The sequence below is a fragment of the Belonocnema kinseyi genome, chromosome 2 (assembly GCF_010883055.1).
Source record: "Belonocnema kinseyi isolate 2016_QV_RU_SX_M_011 chromosome 2, B_treatae_v1, whole genome shotgun sequence".
Taxonomy (NCBI): Eukaryota; Metazoa; Arthropoda; class Insecta; order Hymenoptera; family Cynipidae; genus Belonocnema; species Belonocnema kinseyi.
In genome coordinates this window covers 106,553,968-106,581,423 of record NC_046658.1, presented here as the reverse complement: position 1 = coordinate 106,581,423, position 27,456 = coordinate 106,553,968, and the positions used below count along the sequence as shown (strand labels likewise).

Here is a 27,456-nt window from a genome sequence, read left to right as displayed (position 1 = left end):
GACCGAATTACAGAGGCCCAGGATTTCTAGGCCGATAACACACGCCGAGGCTTCTTGACTTGGCGCCCGAGAGATACCATCGAATCTAGATTTGAATCACGTAACCCTGTTCTATCCTGGATTTAGTGGAAGACAAGCTGCCTGCCTACCACGCACGATCCTCCCTTTTCTTCCCTTTCTCATCTCATTCTCATCCCTTTCTCACCCCTAGGTTCAGGGTGGAAATTGCCAAGGGCCACAAATCCGCTTAAAATACTAACTTCAGGCGAAATATGAATATATACAAAATTTCATTAGGAGCTTAACATTTAAAATGAGCTTATAAAATTCTGGAGGGTGTTCACAACTCACAGTGTGAAAATGTATCACGGCTAGGGGAGCATCCACATATTACGTGACGCTATTTTCAGTGATTTTTCACTCATCCCCTCTGGTGGCAATTTGTGACATTTCGGTGAACTACCTCTCAAAATGTCATCAGACAATTCAGTTAACCCCTCTTATTTTTAAATGGGAAATATAAATGTAATTCTATGTAACCGAAAATTTCAGAATGAATAATGACTTTAAAAATATTTGATACTAATAAGAGAAAATTTAGAATTTAATTCTTCAAACATTTTGTTTCTTTTAAGAATATTGATATAATTTAATTATTAACTTGGGCGGCAGATTTTCACATAACATATGAGGGGCCGCATATAAACTTTTTTCTCCCTTTTTTAAAGAATTCTTAATTTTTCCCTTGGTTTCAAGAAGCTAACTCTTTTTTCACCTAAATTTTGAACTAAACTGATAGAACCCAATAAAAAATCCAACTATATACTTGGTTAATAGTTCACATTTTTTGTAGAAAAGTCTCCCACAATATTTTTAGTTCTGAATAAATTCCAGTTTGTTAATAATTATACAATTTGATTCAAAATAAAATTATTTTGTTAAAAATTTAACTAATCACATAAAAACTATTTTTTAAGTCAAAAGTTCAACTACATACTTGAAATTTGAACTAATTTTTTAAAAATTAATTTTTCCGTATGGAAATTCATCTCTTTGATTTAAAATTGAACTTCTACGTTCAAAATTAATTTGATTAGTTAAAAAATCAACTTTTTATTTTATTTCTTTAAGGTTCATCATTTTAGTTGAAAACTCATCTATTTGGTTAAAAAAGTAACTATTTTGCTGAACATTTTTTTAGTATGAGAATAAACTTTTTTCCCTCAAAATATAACTATTCCATTTTTCGTTGAAAATTCACCTTGTCTGGTTGAAAATTCATCTATTTTGCTGAAAATTTATATTTTTTTGATAGAAAATTATTTATTCGTTAAAAAATCATTCCCTTTGATTCAAAATGCATTTTCTTGGTTGAAAATTAATATGTTTTGATTAAAAATTCAAATATTTTGTTAAACAGTCTGATTTTTTGGTGGGAATCAAATGTTCTTGATATGAAATTAAAAACCATTTTTTCTCAAAATGTTAACCACAACATGCTTTGTTAAGAATTAACTTTTTTTTATTGAAAAATCAACAATTATTTTCTTTTTTTTTAATTGCCTGGTTTAAAGTTGAACTCCTTTGCAAAAAATGAATCTTTTTTATTTAGAAATGCATTATTTTAATTGAAAACGTAACTATTTAATCGTAGATTGACTTTTTTGTTAAAAAATTGTAACACGTAAAACCGATGTTTGTCGATATAAAACAAATTTTGACATTTTAATCTCAAAGTACTAAAATAAAAACATCAAGCATTCTTTCTAGACTAAATTATTTTTTAAAAGAGTTGTTTTTATAAAAAAAAGTTCGATTGATATTTAATCTACATTTTCAAGGTAAAATGTTTTGTAAATGCTTATAATCAACGAAAAATCCCTCAAAAATCCTACAAGGACGACATTGTATGTATCCACACTAGAAGAGTTAAAAATCGTATAGAAAGATGGTATATTCTCAAAAACCACCCATTGCTTTTTTCCAGAAAATTCCAATTTATTTTTGAGTTTCATGTTTGAAGATGAAATATTTAATTAGACAAAAAATGCTTATGCGGTTAAGGAAAAGGCACAGAAAAAAACCTTTCAGAAATCTATTGGAATTTATTTAAACTACCAATAGAATAGTTCCAAATAAGAAAATTTGTGTTCCATCAACACTTTTTCCCAGTTGAACTTTAACCAGCCAAATTTGATTTTTTTATGGAATAAAAAAACGTATACGTACCATTTTCTACATAGTAACTCGTCTCGTTGTAGCGTTCATCGGTAAAACCTGGCCTCTTTGCCTTGAGCGCTTTGGTTTCCAATTTCGCCTGAAATGAAAAGTGCAAAAGATGAGTTGATACATAGAAATCGAAACTATCATTCATCACAATAGTTTTATTTTTATCGAGCAAAATGAAATCTCATAAAAATTCAAATTTGACAACTGTATGCATGAAACTACTTGCACTATTGTCACATAATTTGAAAAAGAATAAAAATTCAGAGGCTAGTTTCTAATTTATACAAAAATATATTTCATAATCATTTTAGTTTAAATGTTTAATCCCTGGCATACGTCAATAGAATTCAAAAATCAAGGTGGCAATTTCTATCTTTAAATTTTAAATTCAGACCTTGAACAATTTAAATAAATTTTTCAAATTGGAAGTGTACGAATTTTATAGAATATGACATTGAATTAATTTAAAATTCCATACTTTCATGTGATATCAAGTGAAGGAAAGTGATAAGATAGATGTTTATACTAAAAATTCATTTACCGGTTTTTTCCCGGTCTCAAAAAATTTCTGGTCTTTTTCGATTTTTTCACGTTTCCTGGTCCAATTGCAACCCTGAAAATAGGTATTTTAACAAAAATTTTACAAAAAAAGGTTCAAAAACAAAGAACAAAATGGTAAGACCCAAAATGCAGAAATTAGTTTTTTAAACAATGTTAAATTCATAATTTGCAATGAAAATTCCCTAGAATTTAACAGCCCTCTACTTTTAGAAAGATTTGCTCTATACAAATAACATTCTCGATTATTCTATATTTCCAGATTAGTCAGTTCGAACATTTTTTAATATTAAAGAAAATTCCAAAGAATTCCACAATAAAATCTCAAATTTTTCAGAATCATCTAGAAAATTGATCTAAATTTTAGAATTCCAGAATAATCTATACCGTTACGGATTATTTGATAAAAGTCCAAAAAATAGCATTTTTAACCAAAAGAAGGAGAAATTCCAACTCAATAATATCAGTTTTCTACTAAAAAATTTAAATTTTCAACTAAGAAAGATTACATTTTCAGTTAAAGAAAGTCGTTTTAAACAAACAAAAAATTCCAGTTTTATCGAAACAGATGAATTTTCAACTCAAATTATAAATTTGCAATAAAAATGTTTTTTCAACAAAGTGATTCAACCTTCAAGCAAGCAGTTTAATTTTCATACAAGAAGGTATTCATTTTTAATTAAAAACGGTCGAATTCAACCAAAAAATACGAATTTTAAATAAAATAAAAAAATACAATTTTGAACTACAACTATAAACGTCAGAAGGAAGCAACTACAAAAAAAGGTGAATAAATTCGAAAAAACCTTATAAAAGGGTTGCCGCAAAACTTAATTCTCAAAGGGTCCTAATTTTTGCCTAACCAATTGTTTATCTTCCCAGGCCAAAATCTTAATCGTGTAACATTATTAACATAGAACCCTTTATAAACAGATTTTCCTGGCTTTTTATGATTTTCAAGTTCTCCTCGACCTACGTCCACCAATTATTGACCATTATATAATATATAAGTCAATATATAATTTTCTCAATAAAAAGATTGATTTAAAGCAATTTTCTAGTTCTCAAAGTTTCCTATTTCCAATAAAACTTCATTCTTCTCACCAGAGGCAATAAAAATAATAATGAGCGAAAAGTACATCAGTTTTCCACTCGCTGGAAATCCTTTATAATTTCAAGGAGAACTTGTCTTCGGGTTATTTCGTGTTCTAACGCAGAAGTGATTAATAATTCGCAAAACTCTTTCAGCTTGTTCAACTTTACTCAGCTCAATCGTGAATGAAACGAGAGCCTTCGAGAAGAAGTTTTGACGAGAAACGTCTTCTTAATTCTGCCATTTAGCGGAACACCCCTATTTCAGAGGGCGCTAACTTAAATTGATGCAGCACTTTTTGGGACAAAGTTAGCAAAACTCAATGGCGAAGAAACTTTATTTCAAATTCTTTGTCCAGCTTTGTCGCAGCAACATAATTGGAATCGCTGGACTGGCGCATCGGCGTCGGTCGTTTCGACTAATTATCATCGTGTTAATTAAAACGTACTGGGCAGAGGAACATTTGGATCCATTATCATATAATACACCTGGTGTGGAGTCCCACACGGAACCCTCTACAATGACCTCCTTGAATGGCGACAATTAAAATATATTTAAAAAAAGCAAATTTCCACGAATAATTTGAGCTCGTTTGAATGGAACCACTTTTATGCCATTTTTCATGGTCAGTATTGGCAAGTATTAAAGACACGCTAATTTGGGCTTGAAAATATCGTTCACTGACAACATAAAATTTCCAGCTAACAATTTATTCACAACTGGGGAAGTAATAACAAATGTAATTAAATATAATTTACCGGGTTCCCAATCATCCTAAAAATTGGGCCATGGTAGCAATAGTGTGTCACTCTTCAACAGTGGGCCAACCCTACTGATTCTCGAACGAGAAAATTGTACCCTGGCTGATGCTTCGTTTTGCGAGTACCATTTTTTCCAAGAATATTCACTTTTAAATTAATTTATGATATTACAAATGATTACCGAAATTTCAAATTAGATATTAATTTAAACATAATCAATTTAGAGAATTTAACTATTAAAACGAGAACTACACATGATCATACAATTTTTTCTTTCTTTTCTTTTTTTTTCTTACAATTTTTTCTTCAAAGATAACGAAAATCAAAGTTACAAAGTTGCTTCATTTATTTGCAACCAAGCAAAACTTGCAACAAAATAATTAAATAAACTATCAATAACAAATCAGGGTGTCTAGTCAATGGTTGAATTCCAATTCTCGGTCATTTCCCGGTTTTCTTCTGGTAATTTTTTAGTTTCTAAAGATTTCAAGATATTTATAACCAATATGAAAGATTTAAAAGATGTTTGACTTGAAACAAAGAACTTTAAAAAACAATTATAATTCTGAATTTAATCAACAGATCATTTTTTGTCAAAAGAATTACAATTCTGATTTTCCTTTGAATTCCAAGGGATATTTTCCTGTTTTAAGAAACTTTTTTGGAAAATACCTTTTTTATAAATCAGATTTAAAACTATTAAAAAATATTTCCGTTCCATACAAGAAATATCCGGTTCCAAGATAAAATTATAACTCTTTACGAAATTCCATGTTTCAAGTCAGAATTACATGTATTTCTAAAAATTTCCTGTACAACGTCAGAATTATATTTATTTACAAAAGTTTATATCATAATTCTGAAATATAGTATCTCAAGAAATTTTCAGAATTTGACAAATTCTGACCTAGAACAGGGATTTTTCGGAAAATCCAAATTTTATAATACAGAATTAAAATAATTTAGAAAAATTCCTGCTTCATGTCAAAAAACTCTTTTCCCAGATAAAATTGTAACTCTACGAAATTCCCTTTTTCAAGTCAAAATTCAATTTGTTTCCAAACATTCCCTGTTGAAAATCAGAATTATATTTATTTAAAAAAGTTTCCATTATAATTCAGAAATATATAATTCCAAGGAATTTTCAAAATCTGACAAATGCTGACTCAAAACGGGGATTTTTTTGTTTTAAATTCCAATTTTATAAATGAGAATGATAGAAAATCCTTTTTTTCAAAATTTGTAAGGAAAATTCAAATTTTGATGAATTCTGACTTGAAGCCGAGATATTTTCAAATTCTTTCCTTATAAAACAGAATAAAAATTCCTTTCCAAAATTTAATTTAGATGTCAAAAATCTTTTCTTCAAGTCAAATTATAATTAATTACGGAAAATTCCTGTCCTGAAGTAAAAATTAATAATTCTTAATTCCACAGTAAACGTAAAATAAAAATTGAGCGGCTGACAATAGAAAGTGGAAGTATCTCGTTGGTCATAAGAAGCAGCTATAGATAAGTGCCTAAAAAATGGATATAATTTTAAGGCTGTAAAAAGTAGCAATAGAATATTGGCTGTAAAAAGTAAACAACGTTGCTTGGGCCGTAAGAAGTGTGTAAAATATTTTTCAGACTTTTGCAATTTTTCCATATTAGATAATTTTAGAAAAATTAAGGAATATAATTCTTTTGAAGCCTTCTTGTGCAATTTTGTTGCACATTTTTTAAAAAGTTTATGTTGATTGAAATAGTGTAATGCCAAATTTGAGTAAGTTTAAGAAACGTTCAGAAATTTTAAACGATTAAAAAATAATTAAAACTAGTAAGATTTTTAAAGAATTTTTTAAGGTTTGAAGAAAATTAAAAAAAATTTAGTTTCCTTGGAATAATTTAGAAGATTTTTAGAAATTTAAATTTTTTAAATGTAAAAAGTATACTTTAGGAGCTGTCAACGAATCTCGAAAGGTTTCAAGAGTATGATCAAATACGCTTTAAATGCTTGCGAAAATTTAGAAGATTATAAGGCAATTTCTTAACATTTTAAATATTTCCAAATTTTGAAACAAATTTGAATCAGTTAAACATATTTTCAGGAATTTAAGACGAGTCAAACAGATAAGAAATATTCAGAAATTTAAAAATATTTCAGAAAATTTATTAAATATTTCTTCATTTCTCACAAATTTCGTAAACATTCCTAAGCATCTTTGAAAAGAACTGGAATTCAACCTAATGTTCTGTAATATTCTGTAAAATGAAGGAATTTCTTTAAAATATCCTAGAATCTTTTCTGACACATCTGATATATTCAAGAATCTTTTTTCAATTTCTTTGAAAATCTTATAATAATTATATTTATATAAATTAAAAAAACAAACTGATAATACTTATTTTCTTGTTTTCCATTCTCGGAATTTAATTTCAGCTCGAAATAAAGTGTTTGAAAACTTTCAACAAATAAATATTTATTCGAGATTTTCATATTATGTCATTATTAATATCATCATTTATTTTTTATGGCAGTGAAAAAAGTTTAAAATTTGGTAATTGCAAGTAGAACTTAGGTTAAGTAAGTTTCATATTTGTATGAGTACAAAAATATTAAAAAAGCCTTTATTGTTAAAAAAGATGTTTGATTTATTTAAAGATAACACTTCATCTTAAAACCCCTTTTTATTTAGGAAATGTCTGTTATGTTTTCAAACATAATATAAAAAATTTGACGTAACGGCGATGAGGCTAGGGCCAAAAAGAAATAATATTTTGGAAATTTTATAAAATTATGAATATTGTTTATTTTTTAAATTAATGAATAAACAACAGTTTTTATTCCAAACTTCCCGGCGTTTTTTGTACCATTTTTGACCCCAGGGCAGAATAAATAAAAAAATATTCTAAAAATATGTTAATTAGTTATTAAAATGCCCCCCCCCCCCCCCCCCCCCCCCCCCCCCCACACGCAGTGTGACACAGACCGTAACATTTCTTTTTGGCCTTCCCCTCATCGCCGTTACGTCAAATTTTTTATATTATGTTTAAAAACATGAAAGACGTTTCCTAAACAAAAAAGTGTTTTTAACATGAAGTATTATCTTAAATAAATAAGACCATTTTTTAAACACAAAAGGATTTTAAATATTTTTGTAGTCATACAAATATGGAAGTTACCTTACGTAAGTACTACTTGCAATTCACCAATTTAAAACAATTTTTGACTACCATAAAAAATAAAAAATTATATTAATAATGACATAACATGAATATTTTGAATAACTATTTATATGTTAGAAGTTTGTAACACTTTTTTTTTAGTTGGAATTAAATTCTGAAAACTGAAAGCAAGAAAATAAGTATTGTCAGTTTGTTTTTAAATTTATATAAAGATAATTATTATAAGATTTTTAAGAAAATTGAAAAAAGATTTTTAAATATATCAAATGTGTCAGAAAATATTTTACGATATTTTAAAGAAATTGTGTTATTTTATAGAATATTGCAAAACATTAGGAAAAATTCGAGTCCTATTCAAAGATGTTTAGGAATGTTTAAGAAATTTGTAAGAAATCAAGGAATATTTGATCAATTTTCTGAAATGTTTTCAAATTTGTGAATATTTCTTATCTATTCGACTCGTCTGAAATTCCTAAAAGTATTTTCAACTGCCTCGAATTTTTCTCAACATTTTAAAAAGTCATTCAAAATGTAAAAAAAAAATTACCTTATAATTTTCTAAATTTTTGGCAGCATTTGAAAAAAATTTGTTCATGCTCTTGACATTTCGAGATTCGTATAAAGCTCCTAAAGTTTATTTTTGACAGCTTCCAAAATTTTTATTTCTAATAATCTTCTAAAGTTTAAATTATTTTTAAATCTCTTGAATTCTACTTAATTTTTCCTGAATTTACTCAACTTTTTATATTTAAAAAAGTGTGATAATCTTACGGATTTGAAAACTTCGCTTTCAAATCTTTAACACTCTTTGCAAAAAATTGTAGGAAATCGTTTGATATTTCTAAAAAAAACTTTCGCAATTTCCTTTTTAAGTTGGTTATTAAAAATAAAACATCGTTTCAAATTTGCACACGAATATTAAAAAAATTCTTTTTTCGAATCATGTCCTTTTCCTGCTTGTTGCTTAATTCTGAAAAATCAAAAAAAGATGCCTTTGATATAATTCAGATCCTTCTTTGATCATTTTTACAATCTTTGGTCATGTGTTAAAATGTTCATAAATAATGGCTTGAAATTAATTTTTCGAAATAAAAAATTATTTTAATTACTCCTAGGAACCTACATTTTTTTAAATTTTCGTCAAACCTTACAAAATTCTTCAAAAATCTTTACAAGTTTTAATTATTTTGTAATCATTTAAAATTTCTGAACGTCTCTTAAACTTACTCAAATTTGAAAGTACATTATTTAAACCAACATAAACTTTAAAAAAATGTGCAACAAAATTGCACAAGAAGGCTTTAAAAAAATTATGTTCCTTAATTTTTCTAAAATGATCTAATACGGAAAAATTACAAAAGTCTAATAAATATTTTACACACTTTTAAAAAATTTTAGGAAACAATAAAAAATGTTTTGTGGTCTCTTTTCAATATTCTCTTAGAATTCATCGCAAAGCAATCGTTTAAAATGTTGCCATGAACTTTTTTTTATTCTCTTGACGGCCTGGACGCCCTGCAAAATTCAGGCTAGTTAGCCACTGAAAGCGGATTGTCCAGTCGGGCGAGGTCGGGTTCGTCCTCGTGCATTTTCGGCTTTGAACGAGGCTTGAAATTATATCCATTTTTTAGGCACTTTTCTATAGCTTCTTCTTACTGACCAACGAGAAATTTCCACTTTTTATTGTTAGCCGCTCAATTATAATTCCTTACGGATATTCCTTTTGATTTTCACATCTTTTAAATTGAAAAGTTTTCATTTCTAAATCTTCAAAACTGAAAAAACGTTTAAATTTACATTAAAAATCAAAAGATCTTAAATCGCAAATTTTCAAGCTAGAGAACAATTTTAAAAAGATGCTTATGTAACACGAGTGTAGTTTCCTTGTTCTCTCAGTGTGGTTTTGAAGAGAAAAGTAGGTCTCGTTAGTGGCGGGGTACTTTACCCGGCTGGGCCGCGTTCGTTAATTTGAGCCACGCGTACTTTTCTGCGCGACATTGTCCCTTTAAACCAACCTCGAACCTGAGACGTAATATCACAAGAAAACTCGGAAACCATACACTTAACATAAAATACGGTGGCCGTAAAAAGGCTATTTCGCTGCCTTGGTGCACAACATACTATTAAAAATGAATGATTTTGAACCATAAAAATTAAAAATTTAACAATTTAGCAAATTTCCTATTGTGAACATCCACGAAATGGATCAGTATTAAAAATGGAAGACACTAGTAAGACTTAAAATACCAAATGTCTTTTTTAGATTAAGGAATATCTTATTAGGATATAAAATTAAAAAATTATTTGCTACTAATTTCTGCTAATTAGATAAACAAAGGCGTTTCTTATCACACATTCCTACCTTACTGGCATCGAGATCGCTCCACAGTTTAAGTGGTTCGTGTCCAAACATCGTGCGTAAAAATCTTCAAAGTTGCGTTTTAATTTTTCCTTTTTTTCTAATAACTATACGCAGAATCGTCTCTTACAATTGCGTACTATCATTTTGGGGCGCCATCGTAGACCCAAAGAAAACATTCGAGAAACTTAGCATGGTTACGAACCATTTCAGTAGTGGAACAGGCTCGATGTCGGTAAGTTAAGAGATTTGTGTTTAGAAACGCCCTTGCTAATTACTCTGCCAGGATAAAATCTTATATTTAAATAAAAGTTATAGGTTACTGAAAATGGATCGTTTAAATCGTTTAAAATGAAGTCTACATTTTAATTTGATACTTAGGTAAATTATTAATTGATAAAAATTAATTTGACTTTCGCGCACCGGCTTCTTCAAATATCGATTACTATGAAGCGTTTTACATAAAGAACTACCCATCGTATTGGATTTACGTGATTTGCATTCAATGAAACTGATTTTCATATATGCCGTTGAAATATGTATTATGGCTTTAACTACTCGCTTGAATGAATGAATAGAATAATGAACAAGCACTGATAGTTACATGCATTTTCCCCCTTCTTGACAATTTCCATATTGTTACCAGAATGACGTGGACGTGAAATTTCGATAATCCGCTTAAAAAATTGGTATAATATATCCCATGTATCAGAACAGATTAATATTTTAGTGGTAATTATGCGCAAGATTAAACATCCAATATGGCTTCCTGCGGCCTCATATCATAAATCAAAGTAAAATTGATCAGTGCAGTAGTAGGCTGGGCCGGTATTAAGCACAAATTCTTCCCTTACCGACATCGAGACCATTCTAAAGCTGAAGTGGTTCGTGTCCATGCTAATTTTCTAGAATGCTCGGTATGACGTCATGAAATGATATTGTGCAATTGTGAGAAGCGAAGTTTGCGTGAAAAACTTCCAGGCTATTTATTATTATACCATCAGACAATATCCCTTTTGGGATAAGCGTGACTCACTCGGTGGCATTCTATAGTTGAAGTGGTTCGTGTCCATGCTAAGTTTCTAAAAGGCTCTGAATAACGTCACACAGAAAATTCTAAAAAATTAGCATCGTTAAAAAAAGTGTCTAGAGACTTTTTCTTAAAAGAGCGGCTAAAAAGTAACCTGAAAAACTGATAAAAGTAAGTAAGTGACTGCCTGGCAGCCCTGGTTCCATATCATATGGATAGCTTTTAGGAATTCCGTTCAATTTCAGAAAATATTACAGTTAGATAGATATAACGTAGCATGGAATTCGTTATAAGAGGAAAGCGAGATTGTAAATTTATCCACTGGATCGTTTTGAGTGACTTAAAAGTTGATACATTTCAGTATTTTCTAAACGAAGGTTTATCCTTATGAAATACAAATATTGCAAATCAGAATAAAAAAATTAGTAGTTTAAAGACAATATTAAATATGTGAATTTCAAATAAATATCTTAATCAATATTAAACGTTTATATTAAAAATATTTTTTAATTAAAAAATAAAGATTTATAATTCAAATTCTTGTTTTATTCGCAGTTTTAAATACTTATAATGAAAAATTGGTAACTCTCCTGAATAATCTCTTTAATATGGTTCGAAAATCTTTTTAATATGATTTAATATGCAAGGTCTGTTTAAAATCCTCTAAAATTTTCTGAAATCCCAGAAATTCTGTCACAGCTTGTAAAACAACTTGCAATCTGTAACATCATTCAAAATGCTTTCAAAAATTACGAAATGCCTTAAAAGTTTTGAAATCCTTTGAAAACTTCGAAACCTTTTGAAGTGCACTGAAATACATTTATAACCCTTGAATTCTGTTAGAATCCTTTGAAACCACTGGAAAACTTTCCAACTTTATTTGAATTCCTTAAAATATAGGAATGACTTTAAATCTTATGGAACATTTACATTCCTTTGGAAATCCTACCAATACCTTAAGTATTGCAAAAATCCTTCAGAATCTTCGAAATATTACAATTTTTTTTTAAATCTTACGAAATCATTCAAAACTTTTCAAAAAATTCTAAATCTCTTGAAATTTTCTATAATGCTACGAAATTTTTCAAAATCTTATAGAAATTCGAGGAATATTTTTAAACACACTATATTCTTTAAAATAGTTTGAAAATGGTTAAATTCCTTAAATCTCGTGAAATTTTGTACATCTTCATATCTAACCCCATCATAAAACCCCTAAAAATTTCTAGAAGTCCTTTACAATTTCATTAGATTTCAGCCACTCTCTAAAGGTCTCTAGAAATTCTGTAAAATTTCCTAAAATCCCTTGTAATCCATGTATATCTTAGAAGACCATTTAAAACCCTTTGAAATTTTTCAAATATTGGAATTTCTTGATATCTTATAAAATACCTTAAAATCTTTCAAATCCTTTGAAATCCAATGAAATTTAAAAAAAAACTGTATACACCTTGGAGATCCTATAAGACCAGGTAAATCAGATCAAATCTGAACAAATCAATTAAATAATTTAAAATTCTGTGAAATATCTTAAAATTTGTAAATCCACTTAAAATTTCTTTTAAAATTTGGGCAACATAAAAATCCCTTGAAATCTTATGAAATTTTGAAATATCTTAAAATTTCGATTTTGAAAATGTTGGATATGCTACTTTAACGAAACATGAAAAAAGTTTGATAATATTTTTAAAGACAAAGTGGAGTAATACTTACCTTAGAAAGCATGTTGAAAAAATAGTTGCATCAAGGATGTACACTACGTAAAATCAATCTTAAATGTCACCTATTTTTCAAATTATCTATAAAATCGACAGAAATAGATCTATTATTAATTTCTGCACATCTTGACGAAGGCTTCAGAGTCGATTTCAGAAAAAAATAATTCAGGGTAAATTGTTCATTAAACAGTTATTTACTGGTTTAGTTTTTATCTCTGCTAATGATCAAGACCTCACTTTACTCTTCGAAGAATTCTCTAGATTTCTATTTGGGTAGATTTTATTAAAAAATATTAATTTATAAATCATACAATTATTATTTTTATAAACAATTAAAGTTTAATTTTTAATTAACACAACCTAAATAGAATTGTAGAGAATCCTTCAATGAATAAATGGAGGCCTTGATCATTAGGATTAAATAAGAAATGTAATCTTTCCCTAAAGATATAGCAAAAACCAAAACTCTGAATAACTACTGTTAAATAAACAATTTTAACCTGAATTTTTTTTTCTAAAGTACACTTAAAAGCTTCCCTTAAGATTTCGAGAAATCAATAATATATATATTTTTCTTGATTTTATAATTAAGGGTGTGTTATCAGGGGAAGTAAGAGAAAGTAAGGGGTGGGTAAGTATGGGAAGCGTGGGAGGGGAAGTTGGGAAACTTATTTGAATTATGAGATGAGAATGAGGGGAATTGAGGGGAGGGCTAATAGAATAGAACGGGTGAGTAGGGGTGAAGAAGTGAGGACAGGAGAAGGGTAGTAGTGAAAGGGAAATGAGGGGGGGGGGGATGAAGTTGGTGAAGGGAGGGTAAGCGAAAAGTGAAAAGTGAGGCGAGGAAATATGGATGGAGAGGGAAAGTATGGGAGAGGAAGGTTTGAACGACTTAATAGGTTACGAAACCCTGTTTAGAGGCAAGCAGCGCCTACTATCTCTAATTTAATAGGGTTTCGTAGCCCCTGGTAGAAACCTTTATATGATACAGTTTCGGTCAGGTGCGCGACGTAGTTTTTCCCCTAGAGGGGAAATAGGAAAAGTAACGGGAAGTGAGGGGAAGGAAGTTAGGAATATTAAAAGGAAGAGCAGTAGAGAAATGAGGTGAGTTGAGGAGGATATGCATGGAAATTGAAATAGAAGAGAGAGAAGTAGAAAAAGTATGACAAGCACGGGAAGATAAAGTAGGGGAAGTGAATAAAAGTGAGGGAATGGAAAGGGAGGGGGATGGAGGAGAGCGAAAGTGTAGAAAGAAAAGTGGGAGGAGCGGGTTTAGGTAAGGGAGAGTAGAAGAAAGTAGAGGAAGGAAAGTATGGGAGAGAGATTATTACGACTCAATTCATGCCTTATAGGCTACGAAACCCTTCTTGTAAGCGCTCTACGTCTACTTTGACTTTTTTTTTCAAAACGAAACTAAAACAGTTGCATCGTTAAAAAAAGTGTGAAAAGTGGCATGAGTCTGAATCCTGGAAATATTGTATTTAAACATAATGTACTCGAGCAAATGTCAATACTGTTGGTATTTTGAATTTCAATAAACATGTATTTCTCTCTTTCTCAGAAAAGGAATTGAAATGACGTCCTCTGAATAGAGCCACAAAGGTAAAAAAATCCTTGCAGGATTTACGCAATTGTAAAAGAAATGAGAAAAATGGGACGTAATCGTTTATCAATGTGTAAAGGGACTAAAACGAGAGAAAAAAGTTCAAATCAGTCGATATTGCTTCGGAGAAGAAAATAAATAAGAGGCAATCTTGTCGAAAGAATCCACTTCACACTCTCGATTTCCCTCGTTTCCAAAAAGTGTCCTACTGTTCAGTGAATTTTCCTCCAACTCGGTGAGCTCTGGAATTTAGGCTGTATCGACCGCCCCTGAATCAACAACCCCTGAAAGTTTCGTTCGCTTGGTTTGTCTCTTTCTACCGATCTCCCCCTTTCCTTCTTTTCCGGCCTTCTTCAAGTATCTCGTTTACAACCCCTGTTTTCGACTACTTTTGCGAAGGGATCGTAACTAAGATATGGCTTCACGAGTATGTGCCTCTGTATTCTGAATCGTTTCGACTCAATTCGTGTCGATTTTCGAAAGAAAAATTAGTTCTAGTTCTTTTCAAGAAAGCTCGAAGTTGTAGTGAGACGAGAGGAGAAAGCGTTTTAAAAAAGAATTTATTGTAAGTTAAAATTTAAACAAAACTTTGTTTTTTAGTGGTATTATTTTAGGGCATGTAAAAAAATACATTTACAGACTTCACAGTCTAGAATGATCTCAAAACAGTGGATGTAGGGTGATTTTTTGCGAAAATAGGAGAATAATAAAGGATTCAATTGTTTTAAATGAAATATTTATAATATTTCCTGTCGCAATATACTACATTTTCAATCAAATAATAGAAGTTTTAATTATATTCAATGAGGTTAGTTCTTTGAATAAATAAATGAATGACAAATTTTCAACACAGGACATACAAAATTACAAGAAGCTAATGTCTTTTTTTCAACTTGAAAACAATTTACTAAAAAATTAGTGTATAATTATTAACACACGACTATTTTCATACCGATATTTTCAAGGTGAGATACAGTTTCTTTAAATTAGAACAAAAATAAAATTTTAAAGTTATACGAGCATATGGGATTTTTTAAAATGAGTTTTAAATTGGGGAAATTTTCTTTCCAAGAAAAATTCGACAGAAAAACAAATTCAAAAGTTAATATCAACGGAGGAATGGCCCTTTAAGCTGAAAGTTGCAAAATTTATGCACCCCTCGGCTATCATATGAGTATAGCCAAAAGTGAAAAGTTTTTTACGGCCATGACTGGCTATATTTAAAATTTAGTTAAGATTACGATTAATCTTTATTTAATTTATACTTTTATTGTCAAATGAATGTACTCAATCATAAATTTTTATTTATAATCTAAATTTATTTCCTCTTTTTCTATTTAAAAAATTTTTTTATTCGAATGAAGACATTTAAGAGTGTGTTTTCAAAATTGTATCGTTGAATTCTTAGCCATTTTTGATTTTTCAAAATTTCGTCGTTAAATATGAATAAATAAATAAATAAATAATCAAAAATAAATTAACAACCGATTTTCCGTGCAAAACTTTAATATAACCTGGAACTATTTAGAATTTAAGAATTCTGTTCCAACTAAATGAATGTTGTTTTCAATACCAATATAAAATGAACAACGTTATTCTATCCTAAAAAATTTTGGTTGAAAATTAAAAATTTACTATGGAAAATGTTATCAAAGACGAAAAATATAAAAAGCTAAAAAATTTGATCCTTGAAATTTAATGATTTTTTGCTAAAAGTATTCTTTTTGACATAAAACGTCGAAATATTATTAAATTGTTCAATATTGTAAATCTCTCCCCTTCAGAAACGCTGGAAATGGTTAGAGATTTGACCGAAATTATTTCTGTGACCACTCACGGGGTGCCTTCGAGACCCCCACAAGACCTTAGAAAGGGATAAGGGTTTGAAAAATATTATATCTGGGACCACTGACCAGTCACAAAAGGGCCTAATACTTACTGGATTCAAGCCTGTTGTACTTTCTAAATTTAACAGCGATTTTATCAGAAACTATCAATCCTATAGGAAGAGTGTTTATGATCAAAAATGTATATTTTTATTGGATCTACAACTTTTGTCCAAAAACTTCTCTGAAATTGTATGTATTTACCGAAGTGACCTTGAAAAACCATGGCTCTTATAGATTTTCCATGGTTTTCAACATGAAAATAAAATTGGGATTTCGGAAGTGCACCAAAAATTTCTAAATATGTAATTAATACCTTCAAATTTCAAATTATAATATAAATCAACTTATTTTATTATTAAGGATGTAAACTACGAACAATCAATTTCAGGATAAAACTGTTTATTTAGCAGTAATTATTTAAAGGTTTAGTTTTTCCTTTCTCTTTAGGGAAAGGTTACAATTTTTATTTAATCCTAATGATCATGGTCTCATTTTATTCTTCCATTAATTCTCTAAATTTCTATTTGGGTGGATTTTATTTTTAGAAATTAATTAAGAAATCATATAGTTATTATTTTTATAAACAATCATATTTTAAATTTTAATTAAGTCCACCCAAATAGAATTGTAGAGAATTCTTCAAAGAATAAAATGAGGCCTTGATCATTAGGATTAAATAAAAATTGTAACTTGACCCTACAGAGAAAGGAAAAGCTAAACCTTTAAATAACTACTACTAAATATAATTTTAACCTGAATTATTGTTTTCTGAAGTGTGCTTAGAAGCCTCCATCAAGATTTTTAAATCATTTTAAAGACAGACAACTTTTGAGATTGATTGTACGTAATGTACATCCTTAATAATGCTCCTTGTCTCGAGAAAAATGAATATTTTATGAGCCAATTCTGAGAATAATATTTCTGCGGTAATGCTTAATAAGCTCAAGAGATCCTACAGGAAAGTGTATCAAAGCTTGAAGGAAATGTTGAAAGTGAAGATCTTCAAAAGCGAGGAATCTTGATAAAACTCCCCTCAATTCCTTTTTATTTCTCCAGAGAACGATAATGTATATAATGCATCAAGTTTTTTTTCTAAATATTATTGCCTGGTTTCTACTACGAGTAGATTACGGGTTCTATCTTTAACAACGATGATTAGTGAAGTTTTGTTAATTATACGAAACTAAATTCCAAGCAGATTTCAGGTAACTTACGTACATTCGCTCGTTTGATAAGGACTTGAAAAGTGTTGTCAGTATAAAGTAGAGAAACCTTGTGCAATAAAACTCAGCATGCCATGGCTAATTTATGACACTCACCACGAATAGCTAAGCTCAGAAACTTTCTGCGAAGTACCTAGTGTTGAAAGTTTATATGTACCTAGTAATTGGGCCATCACTGGAGAATTTGACATGCGGTTATTCAATTATTATTCTCGATGGCTTATCTTTATGCAATATGGAAATTTAGTAATAAAACTACAATTAAAAAGATGTTAAAGGGTGGCTACTAGGGTGTCCTAAACAAATTTTTTTATGACACACTTCCTAAATTTGTTATATTTGGTAAAGAAACCAATGCGCATTTTTCTTTTCTTTTTAAAATAATTTTAAACCGTGGTCGGACAGCCTCAAACAGTTCTATAATGATTATAATTATTAATTAATTTTAATTCTTATGAGTATAATTTAAGTTCAGAAAAAAATTTGACCCAATCAAAACAAAAGTACTACTCCTTGTCTTTATAAACTACCCTTCATAGAAGTTAAAATATTATATTTTTGATTTTGAAGATTTTATATCCCATTTTTTGGATTTGTTGGTAGTTAAATAACTTAAAAGATCAACAATTAAATATATATAATATTTTAACTAATATAAAAGGGTAGTTTTTGCGCCTAAGGGGTAGTATTTTTAGACTAATTGTGTCAAATTTATGTTAAAAAGAAAAAAATAGGGATCTATTGTTTCACAACATATAACAAATTTAGTGGGTGCGTCATAAAAAAAGTTTTACTGGAACACCCTAGTGGCCACTCTTACTTGAAATCCCAAACGCGAAGATCCGTAGAAAAAATGAAGTATGAAATTTCGGAGATTTTAATATTTCTTCAATCGTAAAAGATGAGAATGTAAAAATTCCAGGTTATTTACTGCTTTGGCTGGAAGGTAGGCTATTTGTTTCAAAACTTTGGTATGGATAGCCAGATTTTTTTAGCACTTGTGGACACTCCCTTTCTAATAATTGTTTATTTAAATCAATAATAATTTCTTCGTTATATAAATTTTGGAAAAATTAATATTTCAGACTCCACAGTCAAAAATACTCTCAAAACAAGGGAAATAGGTTGACTTTTCAAGAAAATATGGAAATAAACTAAAATTTAGGTACCATATTCCTAAAATTTCAAGTCGAAATTTTTTGCAATTTCAACAAAGTAGTTGAATTTTGAACAAAAAAAGATACATTTTTAATAAAAGAGTTCAGTTTTTTAGCTGAAAGCCAAATTTTTTCAGGAAACATTTCATTTTTAAATCCGAAAAGATGAATTTAAAAAAGAAAGTTAATTTTTAACCAAGAAAGATGATCTTTCTTTCAAAAAGATGAACTTTTAATCAAAACGGACGAATTTTCTATCCAAAAAGAAGAATGTTTAACAAAACAATTGAATTTTTAAAAATATAGAGAAATTTTATAAAAATAACTAAATTTGCCACCATATATTTAAAATAGTTTAAAAAATTAGTTTTCAAGCAAATAGTTAAAACTTCACGCAAAAAAGAGAAATTTTCAACAAAAAAAGTTGAATTCAAAACCAAATAGTTCAATCTTAAACATACTACAATGAATCTTCAACCAAATGATGGAATTTCTTAACTTTATATAAAAACAGTTGAATTTTCAAGCCGAAAAGGCGATTCTTCTAAAATAAGGCAGTTGCATTTTTACCCACTGTAGATGAATTTTCAGACGAAAAGATTTTTTGTATTCTCAATCCTAAAGTACGAATTTTCTTCCAAAAAAGACGAATGTTTAAATATTTTTTTAGTATGTGCAGACACGTACTAAATAACTCTATGATAATTATTTATCTATTACTAAGGGCTTTATTATATGAATTAAAACAAAATCTCACATTTTAGAACTCCAAGGTAAAATACATAATGCAAATAACTGTAAAAGTGAGTTAAGACTTAACAGTCCAAAATTCTCTCAAAGCGGGGGAAATGGGTTGATTTTTCAATCAAATATGAGAATAAACTATTTTGAAAGAAAATTAATGCAGGTACTTTTATCGAAAATTCAACTAAAAGTTGTCAGTTTAAAGTCTTAATAATGAAATGAAGTTCGATATTTTAATGAATATGGTTGATAATGCGAAGCACAATTCCAAACACATTTTTTTCAAAGAAAAAGTCAAAAGGTTTAGTTTAACTCAATTTTTTAAATTCTAAGTCTAAAGGACATAAGAAGACATTCCTACAGTCTAACTGAATTTTCATAAAGTTCCTTTCAGCCTTGCTTGCTATAAAAGAATTTTCGGTCACAGAAATGCCGATATCGAAAAATCGAGTTAAGTGTAACTCAATTTTCATGAATGTACCTCAAAGTATGTCCAGAAGATATACTTATTTGTCGAAAGAGTGTGTTTTCACTTAATAAATTGAGATGACAAGACATCTACGATCAATTGGACGCAGAAAGAAAGTTTTCGTACGAAAAAAAAATTGCAACACGTGGCAACCCATTTCGAGCGTCATGATTAATTACAAAAGAAAAGTGGATCATGTGTTGAATTGAGAGAAAGAGAAGAGAGTACGAGAAAGAGAGAGAGGATTGCCAACAACTTGGAAGACAGCATGTCGCGCGACCTGTTCCACCCCCAACTTTCTCCCCCGCGATAACCAAGCATGACTCTTCGCCTGTTGCTTTACGTAACAAGACAATGCTAGTATCTCTCCGATTCAGAAATTCCACAGACGAATATTTCTTAGGCAACTATATAATCTAATTTTGTTGAAAAAATGCGTTTGGAGAAACGAGAAAAAATTTGCCTTAGCCCGGATTTGAACCGATAACACTACTATCCACGAGTGGGGCGTTAACCAGCTACGCGACCGAGGTCTCAGCAGATCTTTCTCTTTTGAAACTGTTTCCTAATGAATACTACAGCCAAAAGAATTTTCACCGAGTCAGAATATAAATTCAGGCAAATAATTTCATCTTGTTGACCAGGGTATTGATTAATTGTTGATATTCAAATATTAAATAATGTTGTATTAAATAATACTTAACTTAACTTTTGGAATTAAATTCATTACCAACTTTCGATTTTTTAATTATGAATATATATAATATAATTTATTAGAAGAGCTGAAGCTGTCGTGGATACTTGTTGCCACTTTCAACAAAATATCTTTTCAGTGAGGATCATTGAAGAAAATATATCAACCGATATTTGTTTAGAATTTTTTAACATATTATATATGATTTTACTTAGTGAAATTTATCATCCAATACTTTTTTGGATATTTTTTTAAATTTATATGAGCAAATGCTTTTTACCGGCACGTATGGGCAAAGCAAGATTGTTTTTCTTTCATTTGCCTGGCCTGCAAACTATCTTTCTAATGATGTGTAATAATAAAAATTTGTCTTTCGATATTTTTGACTAATTTTTTTAAATATCATCATTTACTGGAAGAAAATAAGTGTTTTTTTTCATCGTGTTTAAATTATATAAGCCATGATGTTAAGTGATGAAAATTTATCACCCGATCTTTTCAAAAAATTAAATAACAAAGAGTAAGTAAGAAAATAAACTTTTTTTGGTGTATTCAGACAATAGCTCAAAGAATTTTAGGCCTTCACATATTAATTTTTTTATTAGCTCAGGGGTAGAAAGCAAGAGTGTTCCGAATGAGATAGGGGAATAAAAAGTAATTGGGTATTTTTGGACATTAAATTGAACCATTCTAAGCCATAAAATTTAGGTTTCGAAGTGAAAATAGTTTTTGAAATTTTTTATTATCTCAGGGTAGAAAATAAGGGTGTTCCGGAGGAGCTGAACTGATGAAACTTTTTTTAATATCTTTCATTATCAAATGAAACCATTCTAAGTCTTAAAATATTAGGTATCGAAGTTAGGGTCGTTTAAAAATTTGTATTTTGTTTTAATTTTTTATATCTTAAATGTAGGAATTGTAGGCGTTTCACAAGATTTAGGTGAGTGAACCTTATTTGGGTATCTTTTGATGTCAAACAGAATCATTCTAGGCCAAATAATTTTAGTTCTCGGAGTTAAGATATTTTTTTGATTATTTTGTCCAATTTTTATTATATTATGGGTAATAAACAGGGATGTCCCAGAAGAGCTACGTGGATGGAACTTCTCTAGGTATCTTTGGATATCAAATAGAACCATTCTTAGACTCAAATTTTAGTTGTGTAACTTGAGGCCCTTTTAGAATTTTTTCTCTCGATACTTTCATATCTTATAAGTAGAAAACGAGGGTGCTCCAGTATATCTAGGGGGATACAACTTTTTTTCGTGTCTTTTGACAATAAATAAAACAATTTTAGGCTTTGAAATTTTACGTCTCCGAGTGAGGAGACTTTTTAGAATTTTTTTCAATTTGTTTATTACATTCGGGGTAGAAAACGATCGTTTTCTGAAAGAAATAGAGGAACGCAACTTTTTTGAATAATTTTGAACATTAAATGAAACCATTCTGAGCCATACAATTTTAAGTCTTGAAGTTGGTGTATAATTTGACTTTTTTTCAATTTTATATTATCGTAGGGGTAAAAGACAAGGGCGTCCGGAAGTACTGAGGGGAGGAAACTTTTTCTGACATCTTCGGACATCAAATAAAACTATTTCAAGCCTTAAACTATAAGTTTTTGAAGTTAGGGCCTCTTTAGAATTCTTTTCTGAATTTTTTTATCATTTTAAGGGTAGGAAACGTGGGTGTTCCAGTAGAGCTAGGTGGATGAAACATTTTTATGTATTCTCGGCCATCAAATGGAGCCATTTATAGCTTGAAAATTTCAGATCTAGGACGAAATTTTTTTTTTAATATCTGTTTTTTGTAAACGTTTCAAACTTTAGTGAGATACGAAACCGAAAATTCATCAATCTCACTTTGTTCAAAATTGACCTAACCTTTTCTAGCTTGAAGAGTGAATTTGGAATAATTTTAATAAATTACAAATTAATGAATGGAGGGTGGAAGTGCATAATTAGTGAACCAACAAAATGGGAATTTGTTAGGGAAGCGAAAAAGCATTCTCTAAAATCAAAATCAGTATTTAAAAATGAAACAAAAATATTTCCAAAGCTGAAGTATTGATTAATTGAATCCGAAGAAGTTTTACTTTAAATTATCCTAGTTTGAGGAAATGAATGTGTAAGTTGACAATACCAAAAGTATAATAACCTAAAATTCGAGTAAGCTTGTCTGTGGATGACGATAAAAACTAAAAATTTTAGTTAAAATAAAAACACGCTCCCGAAACATTAAGTAACTGAATACGTGCAACTAATGTTTAATCCCCTCAAAGGAAGATCAATCGGAATCGGAATTCTCTCTTTTTGTTATTCAGGAACAAAGAGTAAATTTTGGGTTGAGTTTAGTAGATAAATTGGTCTAGAAAAAGAGGATGGAGAAAGGGTAAAAAAAGGATAGGCGAATGAAGGAAAATTAAATCAGCGATAGGGGTGGAGATACTGGTGACGGTGGGGGTCGTCAGAATGGACGAACTCGTCAGAAAGTGTAACAGGGTAAAACGCCGGTAGCTACAGGGCGTATGTATGTTTGGACAACGTCAGAAGGACGACGTCGCGACGCCCGTCAAATATCAATGGGACAAAAATAAACGTATCAGTTTAGTCTCTGCACTCCCACTTTTTGCACTCTTTAGTCACCTTGGCCCTGTCGAGACCCGTTTTTCACAGCTTTAAAGACTGCGAAAAATCATTCTACACGGTCGGCGGTTAATGACGACTATTAATCGAAAATAGGAGTCGACTCGTACGTCAGAAAGCAACAGAATGCCGAGTGCTACTCAGGGTCGAATGAAGGAATCGAGTTAACGTGAGAATGAATCTTCAAACTTTTTTACAGACAGATTCAGATTTTACGTAAAAATAATAATTTATATATAGGGGAGACCAGACTATAGTAGCTAATGTACCCACAGCAGATAATTAATCATTAAAAGCACAGATATAACTACCTAAAATAATTATTTCTAATTTCAATTTATTAAGACACATAGTGTCCTAACTATTAATAATATAAAATTAATTATTTTACATTCATTCGTATTTTCAATCAATGATTGTCTACTGTAGTTTTATTATCTATTGTAGGGTGTTCTCTCATACTATAAAATATTGTGTACTAGGGTAGTTCAAAAGTGCATTGGAAATTTTAAAAATAATTTTCATGCAGATTGCCCGGAAATTTTTTCGAATAGGGTGGGTCTCCCCTACTTACCGCAAGAACACAGATATTTTTGCAAATTTTATTCGAAATCACCAATATCAGATAATACAAGCTAAAACTCAATTTTTAAATAATTAGCCCCAGAATTTTATTCCAAACTAACTTCTTTATTATCGCCTCCATAAGCTTGTTTTATAGGGTCCGAAAAACCCCCATAAGTGAAAAATTGGATTTTGCGAGTTCTTGGCAATAATTATGATTTTTTTGAGTTTTTTAAAAATTCAAATTGTTTATAATATGTGAAATACTACTTTCTAATAATAATTAGTTCCTTATATACATGTTAAAAAAATTATTATTGTTTTTACCAGTATTCTCTTAGAATACGGCTGGAAAGTTGCAGTTTTTTTACATAATTCTCCACCTTGTACTCACTTTTCATTTCGTGTGAGCGAATAATTAATGCACGTAAAAAAACAAAACTGTTTAAGCAATTTAATTTAATTTATTATAATATTGCCTTTGAATAATGCAATAAATTTGTAGTGTTTTCTAAAAATTTTCCATTTTTCCGCTTTTTAATAAGAATAAGGTAATAATAATTAGTTAAAGTTAACAAACATAATTATTTAAACTCTTTATTATTTTTTAAAATAATATTCTCTTTGATTAATCCTAGAAATGCGGGTTTTTCTGAAATTTTCACATTTTATCCACTTCTCACTCCGAGTGAGGTACTAATTAATGCGAGTTAACAAAAATAATTGTTAAGCAATTTATTACTGATTACCACCATCTTCTGTTTGATAATTACGAGAAAGTTTGGTTCTTTGCAAATTTTTAAACTTTTCTTTGGCTTTTTAGTTATGAAAAAATAATAAATAAACATGAGAGAGACTCATTTTCTTTCTTTTTTTCTTACTAGACACGCAAATCGGCAAAATATTTACGAGTACTTCAAATTGTAACAGATTACCGGAAGCAATTTCCTGTCTGCAGTAACTCTATTCCTTGTCGGGTGAGAGGTTATAATAAATTAATTACCTGATTTCAACCTTTTCAACTAAAAAAAATTACAAGTTATTCACAGACCAACGAATTTAGGATCTGGATCTGGAAACTTAATTTTTTTAAATATTAGCAAAAAAGAAAAGCGTGACATATGGATAAAAAAACTCTTGTCAGTTTTTTAAGTTTGATATTGTTTCTCTCATAAATAATTTATTTTTTAATTAAAATTTTCAGATTTTTATTTGTAACTTTAAGGATTACCTTCCCTGATTCTATTAGCTTTTTAAACTAAAAATTGAAACAATCGAGTGTTTTTTGGATCATTTTTCATTTAAACGGAATTCTTAGTTTAAATTTTCAATTCTTAATTTTAATTCTTAGTTAATCTTGAAAAATCATTTATGAAATATAAATTGAAAATATTTTATTTAGGTATGTTTGTGAATTTCACTATTTGTATTTTACATAGTCCAAACTCAGACCAAAGACGAGATGATGAGAAGTTTCTCTAACTATGCATCACATTTTGCCAGCATGAATATTTCATCTTTGTTTGGATGATTCTTGCATAACCGTCGAAGTTCAACGAACACACGCGCTTAAAGCTTCACGGAAGCTGCGAGTTCTTATTAACTGAAAGTTCTTTTTTTTAATTGAAAGTTATTTATTAAATTTTCTATGTTTTGTAACATATCTTGTGTTTACGAAATTATAAATCAAATGATTATCCATGTATAAGTAGTCTAGGGGATTTTAAATCTAAATTATGATCTCCATTTGTTTTATTTTTAGACGCGAAGTCAATAAATTCAATGTTTATGATCCATTTAAAAATTCATATATTTGGCCCCGGTCGCTCAGTGCTTATAAAAAAGTAAGTAGAGTTAGTTTTGATTTTTTTAAATTACCATAAACATAATAATTATTTATCATGTAAAAATTGATACATAAAAAAGTACCGTAATTTACACTAATATTTCCTAAAACGCTGCGAGTTGATTGATTCAGTAGAGACGCCCAGGTTTGGTAAGACATTTATATGGTATAGTTTAGATATAGTTTAGAAAACGTTAACTGTAGATGATTTTTTCTACTATTTATATATAAAGAAAAGTTACTACAGATAATAAGATAACTTGGAAACATCTAAATTATCTAAATTATGCGTTGACAAATTGATTTATTGTGCGAAACTTTGCGACGAAAAATCAAATTATGCTTCGTAAAACTAAAAAAGTGTAAGGCATAAGATGCAATTTTCAATTCTAGACAAGACCAAAATATCAATATTTAAAAAAAGAAGAATATAAATACATGCTGGTGGAGTAAAAATGTTGAAATCAATTTATCATTTGGACCTAGCGAAAAACAAGTTTTCGTTTGGCAGCCGAAAGAAGAAAAAAAAATGCTAAGAGGTCTTCGAATACAAAATTTCATAAAATGGTACCTATGCACTAAAACATTATAACGAATTATTTTTATCTACAGTTTTCAATATATTGAACGACAATTATAAATACAACATTTGAAACAAAATTGTGATGCAAAATATAATTTTTTAACACGTAGGAAGCCACGTGTTTTAACAAAATTATCGTATCTTTTAAAGAGTTTCCTACTTAGGAATCTCGTGAATTGCGACTTTTTATAACGATCTCAATGCTGTAAAAACAACGAAAATTGTAATTTCCCTAAATAAATAAATTGAATGAATAAACGTTACTTTTATTTAAAACGTGCAGACTTAATTCTTTTTCATTTTCAATTGTTTTTTAAAGATAAAAATCAAATGGATTTTCAAGCTTAATGATATTTATTCTGAAATCTTGGTAAAAAATGATTATTTATAATTTTTATAAGCAAATTTCGACATCACCATTTTTTATCGCAAATACTTTACTATCAATAATAATATAACATTAATTACAATTAGGAAATATCATAGGGTCAATAATTTGTATTTTAGTTATTAATTTTCATTGTTAATAACAAAATACATTAACAAGAAACATAAAAACAAGTAAAAATAATTATTCCTGTGAAATTTTATAATCGTAAGTAATGTGATATTATGATCAAAAGTAAATTTTTTACGACCGAAAATGATGATCATGAGGTTCCTTAACGAAATTTGTTTATAAAACTTACCAATACTGATTTTTTACAATGATTTTAGATTAAATATAAATAAATGCTTTACACCTGAATTCATTTTCATCTTTACAAAATAATTAACGGTGAAATAAATTAAACCTGCGCATTGCTTTATGATTATTAAAAAAATAATAATTTTGATTATTAAAACGATTCTTTACATCGAATTAGTATTTTTGAATATATTTTCAACCATTTTACATTGTTTTCAAACAACTAAAAATATAATGGTTCGATTTTCCCCTATTTCCCATTTCTTTATAAATACAATATTTTTTAAATCAACAGAATCAAAAATCGACAACCTTAAGTTTTTTAAGAACTATGTACGGAGTATTCAAAAAACAAAAAGTTTATCGGTTGAAAATTGCGACCTACAGCTTAATCGTACAGTGAAAATCCATTTCTGAATCACTATGTGTCCGTCCGTC

At 29.2% G+C, this 27,456-nt stretch overlaps 1 protein-coding gene across 2 annotated transcripts in view; it reads right to left on the bottom strand.

The window, feature by feature from the left end:
* Positions 1-27,456, bottom strand: part of LOC117168051 (RNA pseudouridylate synthase domain-containing protein 2-like) — a 485,526-nt gene that overhangs the window by 109,403 nt on the left and 348,667 nt on the right. For both annotated transcript variants that reach the window (XM_033353396.1, XM_033353397.1), the window contains one exon: positions 2,230-2,317. In XM_033353396.1, the coding sequence (XP_033209287.1) occupies positions 2,230-2,317 (88 nt within the window). The remainder of the gene's footprint in view (positions 1-2,229; positions 2,318-27,456) is intronic.